Raw genomic sequence first — 19,159 nt, 5'->3', positions numbered from 1 at the left:
GTGAGCGGTCCGCCTTGCTGCAGTTCAAGGAAAGCTTGACCATTAATAAAGAAGCTTCTGCTCATCGTTCTGCTCATGCCAAGTTTGCATCATGGAACCTGGAAGAAGAAGATCGCGACTGCTGCTCATGGGACGGTGTCAAGTGCAATGAGGACACTGGCCATGTGATAAAGCTGAACCTCACTAGCAGTTGCATCTATGGTTCCATCAATTCTAGCAGCAGCCTCTTCCATCTTCGCCATCTTGAATGGCTTAGCCTTGCGGATAATAACTTCAATTATTCAAAAATTCCTTCTGAAATCATGAACCTTTCGAGGTTATCTCATCTAAATCTTTATAATTCATTCATTTCTGGTCAAATACCTTCAGTGTCAGCATATGTGATGAAACAGAGCTATAGCGTGGGCTTACTGGAAGCAACTAGATGCACACACAGCAGATACTTCTTCATGCTGAGCTGGCAGAATTCTAGTAGCTTCAATTAGTTATTCCAGCTGCTATATAAACTGTAGTAAACATTCATTTCGTGTGTGTAACAATAATAAAAGATCCAGATTCTTCTTCAAACTTTCCTCTCGTTTTCTTGTTATTTTCTTACTTAACAAACACATTCTTTTACATTTTCTCACATGGTATCAGAGCCAATGGCTAACACAAATCAAAACACACAATCCTATAACTTCATTACACCTATCAAACTTGATCAAAACAACTTTCTAGTTTGGAGAAATCAAGTTTTAGCTTCAATCAAAGGGAATGGGCTGGAAGGCTTTATAATTGGAGCAAATCAATGTCCGGATCAGTATTGCAATCAAATCAATGAAGCATCAAGCTCTGCAAATGCTGGATCCAATTCCAGAACTGAGAATCTTGCATTTGCCACCTGGATCAGAACAGATCAATTGCTCCTCAGCTGTATATTTTCATCAATTCAGGAGAATTTGCTGACATCTGTTATCCACTGTGTTTCCTCTAAAGAACTGTGGGATTCACTTACTCGAATGTTTGTTTCTCAGACTCAGGCAAGAATAATGCCACTCAAAATGCAACTTCAGACTGCTAAAAAAGGTTCTATGCCGATGACTGCATATTTTTCTAAAATGAAACGTTTAGCTGATAGTCTTGCTATTGTTGGAAAGCCTGTTGAACATAATGATCTGATAACCTATATTTTGACTGGTTTGGATTCACAAGATTATGAATCACTAGTTACTACATTGCTTGCAAAAGGAGAAAATATGAGTCTGGATGAATTATATGTTGTATTGTTAAGTCATGAAATGAGGCTTGATCAGAAGAAAGGAAAATTAAGTGATGATGTTATGCATAATCTTACTGCTAATGTTGCACAAAAGAATCAGGGATTTTATAAAGGTAATTTTGGTTATCAGAGAGGCATAGGAGGTTTTGGTGGCAATACACAAAATAATTTTGGAAATGGAAGTAATGGAGGAAATAATATGCCGTTTAAGCCAAATATAGTTTGTCAGATCTGCTTTATTCCAGGTCATGGTGCAACCAAGTGCAAAAACAGGTATAATTCTACTTTTGTTCCTCAAAGAGGTCCTGGAAGAGGAAATTTTAGACATGTGTTTAATCAATATGGCAGAGGATTTAATCAAAATAATGCTGGTCAAAGACATTTCAATAATTTTGGAAGAGGTGGTAATGGTGCTTTCTCTGGTAATTGTGCCTTCTCGAAAGGATTTGGGTATCAAGGTTATCAAGGTCATACTGCTTATCCAGAGCCAACACAATCAGATCATGTTGCTGGAATACCTTTTGGTTCATTTCACTCAGGTCCTAGCAATCCTGCTGCTTTCAACTGCTATAATGGAGTGAATAATGATTAGAAATTTAATCAGAACCAAAACTCTGTTGCTCCATTCATCTCTTCACCTGAAGTAATTGAAGATCCCTCGTGGTACATAGATAGTGGAGCATCTAGCCACATCACAAATGATTCAGGTAAACTTCTTGACTTGCAGCCTTATTTTAGATCAGAAGAATTACTTGTAGGAAATGGAAATGGCTTGAAAATCAAACATATAGGATCTGTATTGCTTGCTACATACTCACATGAACCCTTGTTTCTTAACCATGTTTTACATGTGCCTCACATAACTAAAAATCTGCTAAGTGTGTCTCAGCTCTTGACTGATAACAATGTTCTTGTTGAATTTGTTGATAATCTCTGCCTCATTAAGGCCAGGAACTCAGGAATTCTTTTGCTTAGAGGTATTGCTAAGGAAGGCTTGTATCAGATTCAAGATGTTATCTCCTCAAACTTTGAAGTCTCTAAGTCAACTCTCTCAGCTTACTACTCTCAAATTCCTACTCATAAGCATTTGTCTATGTTTGCTACTCTTTCTACTTCTAATGAGTCAAGTTTCAGTTCGAGTCAATCAAAAATTTTAGCTTCTTCAAGTAATGTAGTCTGGAAGCCTACTGCTATGTCAGTGTCTAATCATTCAGCAGATGTAAATTTGCTTCATCAAATACTAAGACATCCAGCCATACATATTCTCAAAACTGTAATGAAGCATTGTAATACATTTGCTAATCTTAATAAAACTTCAAATTTGCTTTTTTGTACTGCTTGTCAACTTGGTAAAAACCATCTTCAACATTTTGGTTCTGTAAAAACCAAAACCATAGCACCATTGCAACTCATATATGCAGACCTCTGGGGACCCTCTCATATCACATCTACTAAAGGTTACAATTATTACTTATCCATACTAGATGACTTCAGCAGATTTACTTGGTTATTTCCCTTAAAAGCCAAGTCTGATGCATTACAAGTTTTTACAATGTTCAAAACTTTTATTGAACAACACCTTGACAGGAAAATCAAAATTGTTCAAACTGATTGGGGGGCAAATTTAGATCTTTTTCTTCCTTATTAGCTACTTCTGGGATTCAGTTTAGGCACCCTTGTCCTCATATCCATCATCAAAATGGAAGGATAGAGAGGAAACATAGACACATTGTAGATGTTGGTTTGACTTTGCTAGCTCAATCCAAATTACCCTTGCATTTTTGGTAGAATGCATTCCACACAGCTGTGTTTCTTATAAACAGATTACCTACACCTGTTCTAAACAATGTATCACATTTCTTTAAACTTTTTCAGCAGCATCCAAATTACTCAATTTTAAGAGTTTTTGGATGTGCATGTTATCCCTATCTTAGACCCTATAATAGACATAAACTTGAGTTCAGGTCTAGCAGATGCATATTCATAGGTTACAGCCCACATCATAAAGGCTATCAGTGTCTTCATTCATCTGGGAGAGTGTATGTTTCAAACCATGTAATTTTTGATGAAAAATCATTTCCATATCAGTCAGGTGTTGATTTTTCTTTAGTCACAAATTCAAGTCTGTCAAATTCTGATGCAACATCCTCATCTTCCTCAATACAAGTCTTTCAAGTACCTTTTTCAGCAACTGAATTCCAAGAACCTTTACCTCAAGGTTCTCATCAGATTTCATCTCCTTCATCCATTAATGTTTCACTTATATCTTCTTTAAGTAATCAAGTCCCTGTCATAACAGAACCTAATACATCCTCTTCATCTCAACCTCCTCATCAATTACCAGCATCACAGCCCTCTAGTCATCCTATGATCACTAGGTCTGAAGCTGGTATTTTCAAACCAAAAACATATCTTACTACTCTTCTATCAAAACCCTCTGAACCAACCTCTGTAGCACAAGCTTTAACAGATCCTAAATGGTTTGAAGCCATGAAAGAAGAATTTAATGCTCTTCAAGCAACTCAAACCTGGATTCTTGTTAAACCTACAATACCTGTCAAAGTAGTTGGTAATAAGTGGGTATTTAGAATCAAGTATAACTCAGATGGATCAGTATCTAAATACAAAACAAGACTTGTTGCTAAGGAGTTTCATCAGACATATGGTGTTGACTATAGTGAAACTTTCAGCCTAGTTGTTAAGTCATCTACAATAAGAATTGTGCTTAGTCTGGCAGTGATGAATGGATGGTTAATAAGACAGGTTGATGTCAATAATGCCTTCTTAAATGGCATCCTTGCTGAAGATGTATATATGGAACAACCAGAAGGATTTGTTGACCCTTCTAAGCCTCATCACATTTGCAAACTTAAAAAGGCTCTCTATGGATTAAAACAAGCTCCAAGGGCTTGGTTTGATAGATTCAAATCTGCCATGATTACACAGTGGAACTTTGTTAATTGTAAATCAGATTCATCTTTATTTTACAAGTGGGATAAAGGTCACATTTTGCTGGTTCTGGTGTATGTAGATGACATAATCATCACAGGTTCTAATTCACTTAGTGTGCTGCAAGTAATTTCTGATATGCAGGCCACCTTTACTCTTAAAGATTTAGGAGAGCTTAGTTACTTTCTTGGTGTTGAAGTAACAAAAACCAAAGAAGGTATTCATCTTTCACAAAGCAAATATATTGCTGATTTGCTGGCAAAACAAGGTATGGATAGCTGCAGTCCAGTACCTACACCAATGGCTACTTCTCATCAGCTCACAAAACACTCGGGCACTGAAATTGACAATTCCTATCAGTATAGAAGTGTTGTTGGGGCACTGCCGTATGTGACATTGACAAGGCCAGACATAGCCTTTACAGTGAACAAACTAAGCCAATTTCTGGCAGCTCCTACAACAGAACATTGGCAAGCATGCAAGAGGCTACTGAGGTATCTTAAAGGTACAATCCACTTTGGTCTCCAGCTATACTACAGTGGCAATTTACAAATAACTTGCTTCAGTGACTCTGATTGGGCGTGTGACAGAGATGACAGAAGGTCTGTAGCAGGTTATGCAGTGTATCTTGGCTCAAATTTGGTGTCATGGTCTTCGAAGAAACAGCATGTAGTATCTAGATCTAGCACAGAATCAGAGTACAGAGCTCTGGCACTTGGTACAACTGAGGTTTTGTGGATTCAAGCCTTACTTACTGAATTAAAGTTTAAAACGGAAACAACTCCAGTTATGTGGTGTGACAATCAGAGTGCTATATCCTTAGCTACTAATCCAGTTTACCATGCAAAGACCAAACACATTGAGCTTGATATTCATTTTATTAGGGAGAAAATTGCGGCAAAACAAATTTCAATCAGCTTTGTTCCCAGTGAGGATCAAACAGCTGATGTTCTTACTAAAGCTCTGACATATGGCCAATTTCCGTATCTTAGATCCAAGCTAAATGTTCTTCCTAGACCATTCAGCTTGAGGGGGGATGTCAGCATATGTGCTGAAATAGAGCTATAGCGTGGGCTTACTGGAAGCAACTAGATGCACACACAGCAGATACTTCTTCATGCTGAGCTGGCAGAATTCTAGTAGCTTCAATTAGTTATTCCAGCTGCTATATAAACTATAGTAAACATTCATTTCGTGTGTGTAACAATAATAAAAGATCCAGATTCTTCTTCAAACTTTCCTCTCGTTTTCTTGTTATTTTCTTACTTAACAAACACATTCTTTTACATTTTCTCACAGAGATCTATCAGCTCTCCATGTTGAAGGACCTTATTCTATCATATAATTATCTGTCAGGAAAAGTTTCATCTTCACTTGGTAACCTCACAAAACTCGTCAATCTATACCTTTCTTTTAACCATCGGCTTTCTGGAGAGTTGCCAGCTACCATTGAAGGTCTTGCTTCTTTAAACCTGCTTGATGCCGATGGCTGCAGTTTCTAAGGGCAAGTTCCATCACTTGGTAATCTTACCAAGCTCAAATGTTTGGAACTTTCTCAGAACAATTTTTCAAGCCCACATTCAGCTTCATTCTCTTGGATCGCCAAGCAGACCGAACTTTCTTGGTTAGCCCACGCAAATATCAACTTAATTGGCGAATTTCCCTCCTGGCTCATGAACTTAACACAACTTACTTACATAAACTTTGATCTCAACCAATTAACAGGTCCGATCCCAAATTGGCTCGCGAACCTCAACCGGTTGACAATTCTGTCACTCAAGTCTAATCAACTGAGAGGTTATTTGCCATCTCAAATCGGGAGCTTAACCCAATTGACGGCTCTTGATCTTTCGTGCAATCAATTCCAAGGCCCAGTTCCTAGCTCTATCTCTGAACTCAAGCGACTTGAATATCTTGATCTTCATTCAAATAACTTGAGTGGAAATGTGTACATTGAAGAGCTCCTTCCTAAACTCAAAAGCTTAATAGTGTTATTTCTTTCGGCAAACAATTTGTCATTGATCACCAGAAACACTGTCAACATCCGTCTTCAGAATAAATTTGTGTTTCTAGGGCTCGCTTCATGCAACCTGAAGGAGTTTCTGGATTTTCTTAACGACCAGGATCAGTTGGAGCTACTTGATCTTTCTGCCAACAAAATTCCTGGCAAAATACCGGGATGGTTGTTAAATGTCACTACAGGAAATTTACAATTCGTGAACCTTTCTTACAATCTTATAACAGGGTTCGATCGAGGTAGTGTTGTACTTCTGTGGACTGATCTTGTTACTTTAGACCTTAGGTCTAACAAGTTGCAAGGGCCACTTCCAATTCCCCCAGAATCCACCATTCATTATCTTGTTTCGAACAATTTGCTGACTGGGAAGCTTGCACCATGGTTATGCAATTTGAATAGTCTTCGCGTTCTTGATTTGTCCCACAATTTCTTAAGTGGTGTTCTTCCACAATGTTTGAGCAATTCCAGTTATCTCCTATCAATATTAAATCTGCAAAGTAACACATTTCAGGGAAGCATTCCAGAAATCTTCAAGAATGCGACAAACCTGAAGATGATTGATTTGAGCCACAATTTATTACAAGGTAGAATTCCAAGATCGTTGGCCAATTGTACAATGCTGGAGTTTCTTGATCTTGGAAATAACCAAATAGCTGATATTTTCCCTTCTTGGCTGGGAACACTTCCGGAATTAAAGGTTCTCATGCTGCAATTCAACAGATTCCATGGTGAAATAGGCGAACCTGATACAGGTTTTGTGTTTCCCAAGTTACGCATCATTGACCTCTCTCACAATAGATTTTCAGGTAAGCTACCATCGAAATACTTCCAGTGCTGGAATGCCATTAAAGTTGCAAATAAAAGTCAGCTAAAATACATGCAAGATCAACCGGGGCAGAGTTTGAATTACATATTACCCAGTAGCAGTGCATATATTTTTGATTACTCATTACAATATATTTATGCCTACTCCATAACAATGGTTAACAAGGGTATAGAGATGAATTATGGGAAGGTATCAAATTTTCTCACAGGCATTATTCTTTCCAACAATAAATTGATAGGAAAAATTCCAACATCAATTTCTGAATTAAAGGGGCTTAACTGTCTTAACCTCTCGGGCAATAATCTCCTTGGTCACATCCCATCATCTTTGGGCAACCTGACGGTGCTAGAATCATTGGACCTCTCTAATAACAATCTTTCAGGAGAGATTCCCCGACAACTAGCAGAGCTCACATCCCTTGCAGTGTTTGATGTTTCGGACAACAATCTCACAGGACAGATTCCGCAAGGGAAACAATTTAACACATTTGAGAATAGCTCGTTTGAAGGGAACCCGGGATTATGTGGAAAACCTTTGTCAAGAAATTGTGAAATTTCTGAGTCCTCTCAGAAAGAAGATCAAGACTCTGAGACTCCATTTGAATTTGGATGGAAAATTGTTTTGACAGGGTATGCAAGTGGGCTTATAGTTGGAGTCGTTATTGGACAAACCTTCACCACCAGAATAAATGCATGGTTTGCAAAGACTCTTGGGATGCGAGTACAAGGAAGGAGGAGAAAGAGAGGCAGAAGAAACTGAGTCAAATTAGCCGCATGTTCAAACGGGTAGTGCTCAATATGTCTGTTATAATTGAGTGATTATTTTTTCTTTTTCAGTTTCTCTTCAATAAATATTCTTGTATCATCGAGGCGTATAATTAAGATAAATAAATAAACTAGATATTATAGTTTCATTTGATCTGTTCATACGGCGACAAATTTTTCCACACTTATTGATTGATGGTTTTAGTTATTGTTAGCTTTTTCTTATTTTAAAAAATCTTAACCAAACGCATCAAAGAGTGCGAACCAAACGTTGTCGTAGTGGTAATGTAAAGTATAACTATTCGCCGTTGATATTTATGATGTGGATTCCAAGCGAATATAACTGGGTTCCCAGTAGTTGCCTCTGTGGTTCTATCAACGCCGGCAGCAGCCTCTTCAATCATGTCCATCTTGAGTGGCTTAGCCTCTCTGATAACGACTTCTATCTTTCTAAAATCCCTTCTGGAATCCTGAATCTTTCACAATTATCACATCTAAACCCCTCTTCATCTTCCTTTTCTGGTCAAATTTCATCAGAAATCGTAGAGCTCTCCAAGTTTGTGTCCCTTGATTTGTCAGGAAATCTTTTTCTGAAGCTCCAAAAGACGAGTCTACAAAATCTAGCAGAGGATTTAACAAACCTGGAATTGTTCAACCTAAACGAGGTGAACATTTCTTCTTGCATTCCCCATAGCTCGGCAAATCTATCTTCATTAACTTATTTCTCTCTTGAAGCCTGTAGATCGCTGGGAGAAGTCCCAGTAACCATCTTCCAGATACCCAATGTTTACTTTCTCAATGTGAGGTTCAATTTAAAACTCACGGGATACTTTACCAGAATTTGACGAGAAAAGTCCCCTGGAAGAATTGAGACTCGCTGCCTCAGGATTCTCTGGTAAGGTACCAAATTCAAAATATTTGTCTAGCTTGGATATCGGTGACTGCTCTTTTTCAGGAACAATTCCATCTTCACTAAGGACTCTTCATCAAGCTCAGTTTCCTACACTTAGCCTTTAATAATTTTTTGGGTCAATTGCCTACTTCCATTGGAAATCTTCATTCTTTGAAAGAAATGGACTTATCAGCCTGCAGTTTTTCAGGCCAACTTCCAGCTTCTCTTAGTTACTTACCCAACTCTGTTTTGCTGGACCCTCTTTTAAACAATCTTTCGGGCCTAAATTCTCGTTCATTGCTCTGGATTGCTAATACGAACAGAATCACCCATTGAGGTCTTTTCAGTACCAATCTTTTTGGCGAGTTTCCCTCTTGGCTCATGAACCTAACCCGGCTCTCCGTTTTAAGCTTGGGTTGCAATTACCTGACCGACCGGTTCACTCTCTTCCTGGCTTGTGAACCTGAAGCAGCTATCAGGACTATCTCAAACTAGTGATCAGCATATAATACATACATGTTTTACCCTTAAAGCGTACGGGATTCGGTTATATCTTTTGGTCATGGGGCATTATTATATAAGGCTAATACATTAGACAATTGAGGGTAGAGAGGCTGCATTTAGCACAGAAAGGAGTAGCAGAAGCAGTTCAGTTTTCCCATGGCTGATTTTATTTTATTTGTTGTTTTCAATTCAAGTATGTTTAACTAATCTTCTTATACTGAGGTTAAGGATGAAACCATATTTAATAAAATAATTATCGTTTTATTTAATTAATTCTCTACATATGTTCTTTGATGATTATGATTCTTGTTTCACATGATTGATTGAATAATTATCTTTTCATCTTTAATATCATGTATTCTTAATAGTTAAGAGATTATTTGATTAAATCAAGGCTTGGTGAAATAATGATTAATGTTTGATTATTTGTTTTTTAATAAATTGGATACATAGAATGCTTAGGAAACTTTGATCCTTTGTTTTTCAATAGGATACATATAATGCTTAGAAATCCTGCTTTGAAGTGAAAAAGAGCCCACACAAGATTAATTTTAATCGAGGTTATTTATTATATCCATGAGATGACATAAATTGATTTCGAGTTGTCACTCTAAAATTGATAATTAATTGATAATTAGATAATTACTAGTTGAATAGTTGTGGATTCTAAAACCTTGGTAACCTTTTTTTTAATTGATTTTTCCTTTACTTTAACTGTTTTCTTAGCTTAATTAGAGTAATTTATCTTAAAACTCAATTTGCTCAACTAGATTAGGATCGATATTAATTTTAGATTTAAATCAAACTTTTCAATTTATAGTTGGTTCAACTTCATTACCACTATTTTATTTCCAAATTCGTGTGCTTACGAGTATATTAAAATTTTGCACAACAACTAGCAACCTGACTCAATTATAGTTTCTTCAGCTTTTTCCTACAATCAACTAAATGGCTCAATTCATAACCAGTATCTCTGAACTCAAGAGTCTACAGTGACTTGATCTTTCAAATAATTTCAGTGGCACGGCACATCTACATATGCTTCTGCATAAACTCGAAAGTTTAGAAGTGCTGCTTCTGGCTTCTAAGTTCTAACAATTTATCATTCCCAAAGCCAATACTCTTACCAATCCTAGAAATTTCCAAAATTTCTTGCAGAACCAAGACCAATTGAATGCGCTTGACCTTTCCTCTAACAAGATAGCTGGCAAAAGTACCTGAATGGTTTTTAAATATAAGTGCTGGTACTTTGAATCCTTTGAACCTTTCGCACAACCTACTAACTGGGTTTGATCAACATCCTGTTATTAGTCCGTGAACTTGTCTTGACTCTTGTCACTTTAGACTTAGATCCAATAAGCTTCAAGAAGCACTTCGGATTCCTCCAGTTTTCATCAAACACTATCTGCTTTCAAACAAAAAGCTCACAGGTGTCCATCAATCATATGCAATTTGAATAGTCTTTATATCCGCGATTTGTCTCACAATAATTTTCAGCTTGGGCAATTTCAGTAGTCACTTATCAGTATTAAAACAAGGAAGCAAATTTCACAGAAGCATTCCTCAAACTCTCATAGATGGAACAGAGCCGAGAATGATTGATTTGAGCCACAATCTCCACAATCTATTCCAAGGGAGAGTTCCGAGATGATTGACCAATTGTACAATGCTAGAATTTCTTGATCTTGGAGACAACCAAATCGCTGGTATTTTCTCACCCTCTGGTTGGGAACTCTGCAAGAGGTAAAGGTTCTGATCTTGCAATCCAACAAATTCTACAGCGTAATAAAAGAACCGGAAAAGATTTTGAGTTTCTCAAGCTGCACGTCATCAATCACTCTCATAACAGATTTACAAGTTAGCTCCCATCAAAGCACTTCGATTGTTGGAATGATATGAAAGTTTGATGAAAGTCAGCTAGCTTATATGCAACCTGGCCTATTGACACGTGAAATTCTTGCAGTTTCTCCCTAATACGGGACAATATCCTCGGAGGCATCATTCTCTCGGACAATATGTTCGTAGGAGAGATTCCATTGCCAATTTAGAAGGGCTTCATTGTCTCGATCTTTCTAGAAATAATCTTTGAGGCCACATTCCATCAGCTTTGGGCAGCCTCATTATGCTAGAATCTTTGGATCTCTCTAACAACATGCTTTCGGGTTAAATTCCACATCAATTAGTAGAATGAACATTTCATGAGTTCTTTGATGTGTAGTCACACAACTATCTCACGGGAAAAATACGATTGAGAATAGTTCATATGGTGGGAATCCAAGCTTGTGTGGAGAAGCTTTGATCGAAAAAATGTGATAATCCTAAGCCACCAGAGGCAGAACATCAAGATTCTCATTCTTAATTTGCATTTGATAGGATATGCTAGGGGGTTAATAATTGGGGTGATTCTTGAGCATGCTTTCAGTTCAAGAAAGCATGAATGGTTTGTAAAGAGAATGAAGTGGAGAAGGGGAGTTAGAAATTAAATTATTAATTAAAGGGGTTCACACTTATCAAGGGATGCAAATCTTTATTCTTTCATTTTCCATTTCTTGTTTTTTTCTCAGGTCTTTATTCGTTCTAATTAGAAGTTTATTTTGTTTAAGCTTCTTCAAGGAAAAAACTCCAAATCAATGTGACCAATAATGTTAAATCATACTAAAATAACCATCCATGCACATGAAATGATTTTAGTAAAGCTGGATGTAATGTTAATGTCAACGTCATGTTAGCTAACGCGCATGGGCAATGAACAGTTGTCAATCTTGTTGCTCTCTTTCGCCCAATATTATGACATTTATGTCTACACATTAGAAATGACGTAACTGTTCGATCCATCTCATGTGGGTGGCTTAAAAGCTTAAAATCCAAACGATTTGTTTTATATGTAATTAATACTAAATTTTGGACTTGAGATGTATTTGTCGTTAAATTCGCTTGAAAAACCATGAATATGAAAGGAAAAAGGAAGTGTTATTTAGAGAAGCAACTAAAAACAAGGTTGTGTGGCACGTAGATAACCCTAATTACCATGTTGGAAATTTTAGAACTGCATCTTTTTTTAAAGAAAAATCTATGCATGTGTTATAATTTTTCTCCTTCATATAGGTATTTAATTTGACTAAAAATTGAGCTAAATCCATGCATATGTTATAATTTCTCTCCTTCATATAGACACTTATTTTGACTAAAAATTGAGCTAGTATGGAACTGCAAATCCAAGGGCTTCTTAGCTCCAACTTAATAATTAAAGAGTCAGTCATCTCGTAATATAACATTAGAAAATTCAAAGTTACAATTTAATTACTCATGTAATTAAATAAAGATTCAATTAATTAACAGCCTCTTTAATTAATTTATGCTTGGTATTACACCAATAATAACTACTTAATTGACTCTATATGTGATACTCGTAATTAAAACTATGCCCATGATAAAAGTGTATGGAGGCATTTTTGTGATTACTACGTGTCCCCTCAAATGGATTTGAGAAATTAAGCCCACGTCTTTCTTGAAGTGTTAAGAGGCTAGAAAAAGGTCGTATTGCAACTTCTTATGGTTTTACGGAAGAATATCTACAAAAAGACTCAATAAAGAACACTAAAGAAAAATATATTAGGGAAAGAAATTAGAAAAGTTCCATATCCAAAGAGTAAAGTGTGGGAGCCTAGGGACTCTCCATACAAAAGTGCTACCACGTCTTAATTGTTACTACTCTCTCTATATTGTTTATGCTTAAATAGAATGTCACTCTCTCTACCTCGATCCCCTTTAGAGTAATGTTCGGTCTGCTTTTATAGCCAAAAAATATAGAATTTGTTCACTCTTGCACTTTCTATTAAGACGAACTACTCGTCAATTGATAGGCTTATCACGTGTTATCGATGTTGCATGACAAGCTGAAGCATCACAACTCAAGTGATAGTCATTATCTTTTAATGTGCGATTGAGTTTAATAATACGCAAAATAGATAATTATCTAATTAACAAATATGTCATTCCTCTAATTCTAATGTTATTCATCTTTAGTGAATGGCGTGAAGATGATGAGGGCAAATTGTGGTTTTAATCTAGTTTTATCTAAGGTTTATTATCTGAATAATAAATAACGTTACAATAATAATCATGCATACTGATAATCTTGGAATTTATCAAATAAAGCTCAATTATGTTAAATATTAAAACCTAAGCCCTTTACTAGTTATATTATCCAATAAATTCTGCACGAACCTATTCATCCTCCAAGTGGATGTGGATCTTAATAAATTTACTAGATAATTAGCATGGATTGCTCCTTTTACCTTTTACACCAGACCCTTAGGGTGAGCCAAAGGAGTGGCTTACGTTCACTTGTACTACATGAGAAATACATTTATCGCATGACAAGTGACATAATATAAAGCATATGACATGAGATATGCTTTTGCATATTAAATTAATAACGTGAAGCATAATATTTTAATTTTTGCATGTTTAGCAGTGCAAAAATTAAGGATTCTGTACATATGTTTTGCATGTTCTCTATAACATAAGAAAACATTTTACCTAGCTTGCATGTTTGCAAGGTATGATTCTACATGCGTAAATATTACGTGGCAATTTACATGAAAACTTTTGCATTAAATTGCTGGTAACAAGTCTTAAATGTATCATTAGATTTATAAACAATTTATAAAAAAAAAATTTACATAAATGTTATTATTTATAAACAATTTATAAGTAAATATCATTATTCAATCAACGAAAATTATCAGCTATATACCCTTAAATAACACCCGTTTTAAATGTGAGTGAACACTTTTCAAGTGTATCACTCATATACCCTAAGTTGACAAAACACCAATCCGTTAACTTCCGTTTGCAAGTGCTAACATCATAAGGGTAATCTAGTCTTTTAAGATAGACGAAACTTTGATTAAAAAAACAACATGTCATCTCATTTACCTAGTAAAAAATGACATGTCATATGATATATATTGATAAAAATGACATGTCATCCCATTTATCGGATAATTGTTAATAATTGCTAAAAAAAATCTACTTTACAACCAAATCTACTCCTCTAAAATTTAACCTAAATTTTTGAAGATCTACTCCTCCAAGTTCCAACTGAAATTTTTTATGGTATAATATGTATAATTGTAAATAATACGTCATTAATAATTTTTTATGGTATAATATGGATATTTTTTATGGATAATTTTTAATAATGTGTACCATTAATAATTCATTTTTTTAATCAAAAAAATTATTGTTAATAACAAAAAAAATTGTGTATTAAAAATTTACGTTAATTTTTGGGATAAATTTATTTTTTTACCGCATTTTGAGTTTCAAGGGTGAAATAGTCAATTTACCACAATTCTGTTAACTTTCTAATAGAAGTTAACGGATTGGTGGACGGCAGAAGTGTTTTGTCAACTTAGAGTATACGAGTGATACACTTAAAAAGTGTTCACACACATTTGATACGGGTGTCATTTAAATGTATATAGTTGATAATTTTCCTTCAATTAATTTATTGAATAAACTGCGGGTATAGATTTAAACAATCAAGTACTAAAAATAACTTGAGTGAGCATCTTTTGTATAGATTTTATCTTAAAGTATGTTCCTATGAATAATATAATCGTATCTCAAAAAAACTGCAAATCCTGACATTATATGCAACAATAATTTTCTACGCTTTTTAAGTTCATTTAGAAGTTTCCTTCTAAAAGTATCCCAAAAATCAATGAATTTCCAATCAAACCCCTAATTTCCCTTGAAACAATAACACAAAGCCACAAAGAAAACATACAACCATTTCAACCAAAATGTTTTCTTAAAAAATAACAACACCTGATTCCATGATACAATTCACTTCAAGCTAAGAGAGCAGTTAGGGAGAAGAGAACCCTAGTGGCTATAATTTCATTGTTTGCTTTTCTGGGTTCCTTTCTGTTCACCTTTTATCTCTTGTTTGTTTGTTTACTCACAATTTTTTTCCCCAACTTCTTATGAATTTTGATTTGTGTATGTACCTGTTTGTTCAAATTGATGAAAAGGGTAAAAACTTTTTCTCTCATCTTCTGTGCAAGTTGACCTCTTAGCATGTGGCGCATACTTTACAAGAACAAGGTACAAATGATAGTCGATGGGGGAGTGAGTGAAAATGTGAAATTTTTTGCCAACATTTTACATAGCTTCTTCTTGTAATCTTGCAGTTATCAAATTCCCATCACCAAAGAATAGGGAATAGTGCTTGCTATACTTTCATTGTATAAATCCAAGAAACAAGTCTCCAACACAATTAATATGTATTGGTGGGGTAGAGTCATCCCAAAAAGAACTTACAAATCTAATGTCAATTTCAAACGTTTATAAATGATATTATATTATGTGCTTTCTGTCTCAGAGGTCTTGGGGTCTTCCTTTCTGTGCCAAAATCCAACATCCACGAGACAACCAAATAAATACCCACTCCCTGATCACAATCTTCAAGCTCTTTCTTCTGTTTGGTTGGTACCCAATTTACATTACTATTTAAAGAGGAAAAGCATAAGATTCCTTGATATGACTTTTTTTTATACATAAATTTTGATTAAAAAAATCTATTTATTTTCACACTATGCTTCAGTGAAAATATATCTTAAGTGCACATATCCGTACGTTTTGTTACAGTATTGAGATTTAAATATAATCAATGAACTATTATACTGTAGTTATATAGCTTTAGTTTAGACTTAAGTTTATATTTTAGAACGTGTAGAAGGTATAATTCTAAAATATATTAGAGATAATACAACCAATCAGTATATATATGATATGTATAATTAAATTTAAAATCACCACTGCTTACATGATACTTTTTTTAAAATAAATACACATATGTCATAACATTATTTATTTGTTGTATGACTAATATGATATTTTTTATGTATTCTAAAATTTCTCACGAAGAAAGCACGAGGGTAGAATTGTAGAAAATATTTAATAATTAACCCCGGCTATATGCAGCCTTTAAGAAGTGGACCACCGGCTAGATGTGTAAACACAGAATAGAGGTGCAGACTGTGTATGGCTATGCATGGCAAAAATTTCAACGCTAGTTCTGAGAAGTTAGTGAAATGATGAGTAATCACAACGGAACTAAATTAGAAACCAAAGACCGAAGTCTTGAAAAGTGGAAACAACAACAACAACAAAAACAAAAACAACAAAAAAAACAAACAACAAATCTCTGCTTAACCCGAAAACAAATATTTAAAAGCAATATAGCATTGGTTCCAGTTATTGGCTTTGGATCTTTTCCTTTGGCCCCTTCTTCTCTCCCCTCGATACCCACACGGACACGGCCACACACATTTCTTTCCCCTCTCCCTCTCTCCGTCTCTCGTTAACGTGAAATCCTTGACTCTCTCTCTCTCTCCCTATCACCCACAAATTATAAATACTTAAAGCAATTAATTAATTAAACAATCTCTTTCTCATCAATGCGAAAAACATTATACTTCTCAAATCTCTTGATTAAGCCTACTATTAATATTCATTTATTAACGATCTGAAAACGAAAGTCATTTCTCTCGCAACGTGCATGAACAGTTATAATACAATCTTTTGTCTCGGGGTACATTTGGAATTGAGATATTGTAATTTTTTTTTTAATCCGTAACTTTTGTGATTTTAATAGAATGAATCATTAGCAGTAAAATATAAATTAGTGTGTGATCAATATTCTCCAGTACTGTTTAGTACATCAGGATTAATTACTTCTTGACCTCAACTTTTCCTTAACCAAAATTTAGGCGGTTGGTGTCAGGTGGATTAGAAGTTTAAATTGTTGAATTTAATCTGCCTTACACTATCAATATCAATAATGGACATGTAGCGCAAGATTAATAAAAGCTAATGTGAATCCAAATCACGAAAGAATCATAATTAGTCACAATAAAAACATTCATAAAAGTTATGAAACTTAGACTGAACCTTTGTATGTTTGCAGGGCAAACCTATGGTACCACAGTTGTATGGTACCACAGCTGAATCCAACCATTGAATCTAGCCCACAGTTGTCACCAAAACTGAATTCAATGGCTGGATCCAGCTGTGGTACCATACAACTATGACACCATAGCTGGACCCATGTTTGCAATATACTCCATTGTACAGCTCAAATTGGAATTTCATAGCATACCAACTTGTTAGGAATTTGGAGTCCCACTCAAGATCCCATAAGTAAAAACATCAAACAAATAATAAATAGAAAATAGATGGAGAGTAAAATCAATCACACAACAAGAATTTATGCGGAAAACTTCTATAATGGAAAAAAACCTTGGCCGCTAGGGACGATGAGAGAAAAATTGACTATGTGAAAAATCATTACAATTACTCTAGTATTTTCTCTTGCATTAGAAACTATCTACTTACAGAGAACTAATTGTTGTGTATACAAACAAGTGAACTCAACCTCCCTATATATAATGATTAATGATTATTTCTTGTTGGAGGATTATTCCTTTTTTTGTATATTAAACTATCTGCTATCCGAAAATTATATTGGGTCCCGACTAATCCAAATTCAAGCCGGATAGAACCACTAGGGTGGCAAAGCTCTCCCAATAAATATTTAATGCATCTGCATTCTCAAGAATAAAACCAAAGACTTTTGTTAAGTTAGAACAACTATATGTCAATTGATCTACGCGCTTGTTAGTAGGATTATCTATTTTCTTATAACAATTATATTCATCCTTGAATAAATTAAGTTCCAAAAAGAAAAAATTACTTATTATTTAAATAGGAATTCAATTAAAGAAAAAAAATATTTTAAGAAATCTTTATTAAAAAAATAAGACATATTTCCTAACACAACTAAAGAAAAACACTCACATAGTATCAAAATTCAAATGTAAAATAAAAATGAGTGTTTCCCTAATACTTTAACTAGTACAATTACAAAAATACCCTAAAATAACTCCCTCTCCCACACAAGTCAACACCCTTATAACTTTCACATTCCCCTACAAATATACAAGTACCCACTTCATTTCTTTAACCTCCCAACACATACGCATAGACATTCACAATCTCTCTCTCTCTCTCTCTCTCTCTCTCTCTCTCTCTCTCTCTCTCTCTCTCTCTCTCTCTCTCAGTCACACTCAAAAGCCCAGCATTAACACATAATGGTGCAAAGCCACCAGATAATAATTCCCATGCAACAACAACAAAAAGAAAAGAAACTCAAGTTCTTCATCAACGACGACATTGACATTCTCATTGAAATCCTCAAACGACTCGACGGTCGCTCCCTCTGCGTCGCCGCCTGCGTCTGCCGCCTCTGGCGCACGCTGGCCCGCAACGACTCTCTCTGGGAAGAGCTCTGCTTCCGCCACGTGTCGTCCCCTCCTCCCTCCAGCGTCCGCCCCGTCGTTCTGGCCCTCGGTGGATACAAGAGGCTCTACATGGTCTGCTTGCAGCCCGTGCTGAGTCGCCTGGGCCTGGCCGAGTTGAACAGTCACCGTGTCAAAAGAACGTGGACTCGCGACGAACTGCAGCTCTCCCTCTCTTTGTTTTGCGTCGATTATTACGAGAGGCTTGGCGCTGCTGCCGCCGCCGGTGATACTGATAGATCACTCGGCGAATGTGATGCTTCCACGTCATCTCTAATGTTCCTCTGCAAGCCCGTGAACGTCTGATTTGTTGACTTTTTGTTCTTCTATTTATTTGTTTATTTATTTTTCCCTCAGTTCGACTCATCGAGAAGAAGCAAGTGATTGATTATTTAGCAGCATGCCGAAAAAATTAGGAAACGGGAAACCTATTTTGTTCTAGCAATATTAGTAGTTAGTACACATCAATATATTATAAGAACTCTACATTTGTTATGAAAAATAAAATAAAATCACATTTCTTGATTTTTTTTTTAAATATTAGTGATTAATGAGTATTGCATTCGTTTTTTTTT

General features: G+C 35.5%; 1 protein-coding gene and 1 long non-coding RNA gene across 2 annotated transcripts; both read left to right on the top strand.

The window, feature by feature from the left end:
- The first annotated feature begins 8,093 nt into the window (after positions 1-8,093).
- Positions 8,094-9,482, top strand: LOC112497170 (uncharacterized). Its single transcript, XR_003063762.2, has 2 exons — positions 8,094-8,482; positions 8,553-9,482. It is a non-coding gene; the product is annotated as an uncharacterized LOC112497170 (long non-coding RNA).
- Positions 9,483-18,242: 8,760 nt separating this feature from the next.
- LOC102607503 (F-box protein SNE) lies at positions 18,243-19,141 on the top strand. The gene has a single exon (XM_006469436.4). It carries the CDS (start codon positions 18,378-18,380, stop codon positions 18,888-18,890), a length of 513 nt encoding a protein of 170 aa, XP_006469499.1. The 5' UTR covers positions 18,243-18,377; the 3' UTR covers positions 18,891-19,141.
- The last annotated feature ends 18 nt before the right edge of the window (positions 19,142-19,159 follow it).

Source organism: Citrus sinensis, chromosome 2 (genome assembly GCF_022201045.2).
Source record: "Citrus sinensis cultivar Valencia sweet orange chromosome 2, DVS_A1.0, whole genome shotgun sequence".
NCBI lineage: Eukaryota > Viridiplantae > Streptophyta > Magnoliopsida > Sapindales > Rutaceae > Citrus > Citrus sinensis.
This window is presented reverse-complemented; position numbering and strand designations above follow the sequence as displayed.

Bases quoted from the DNA above. Each gene is read 5' to 3' on its own strand.
- LOC102607503 (XM_006469436.4), top strand. From the start codon at position 18,378: ATGGTGCAAAGCCACCAGATAATAATTCCCATGCAACAACAACAAAAA.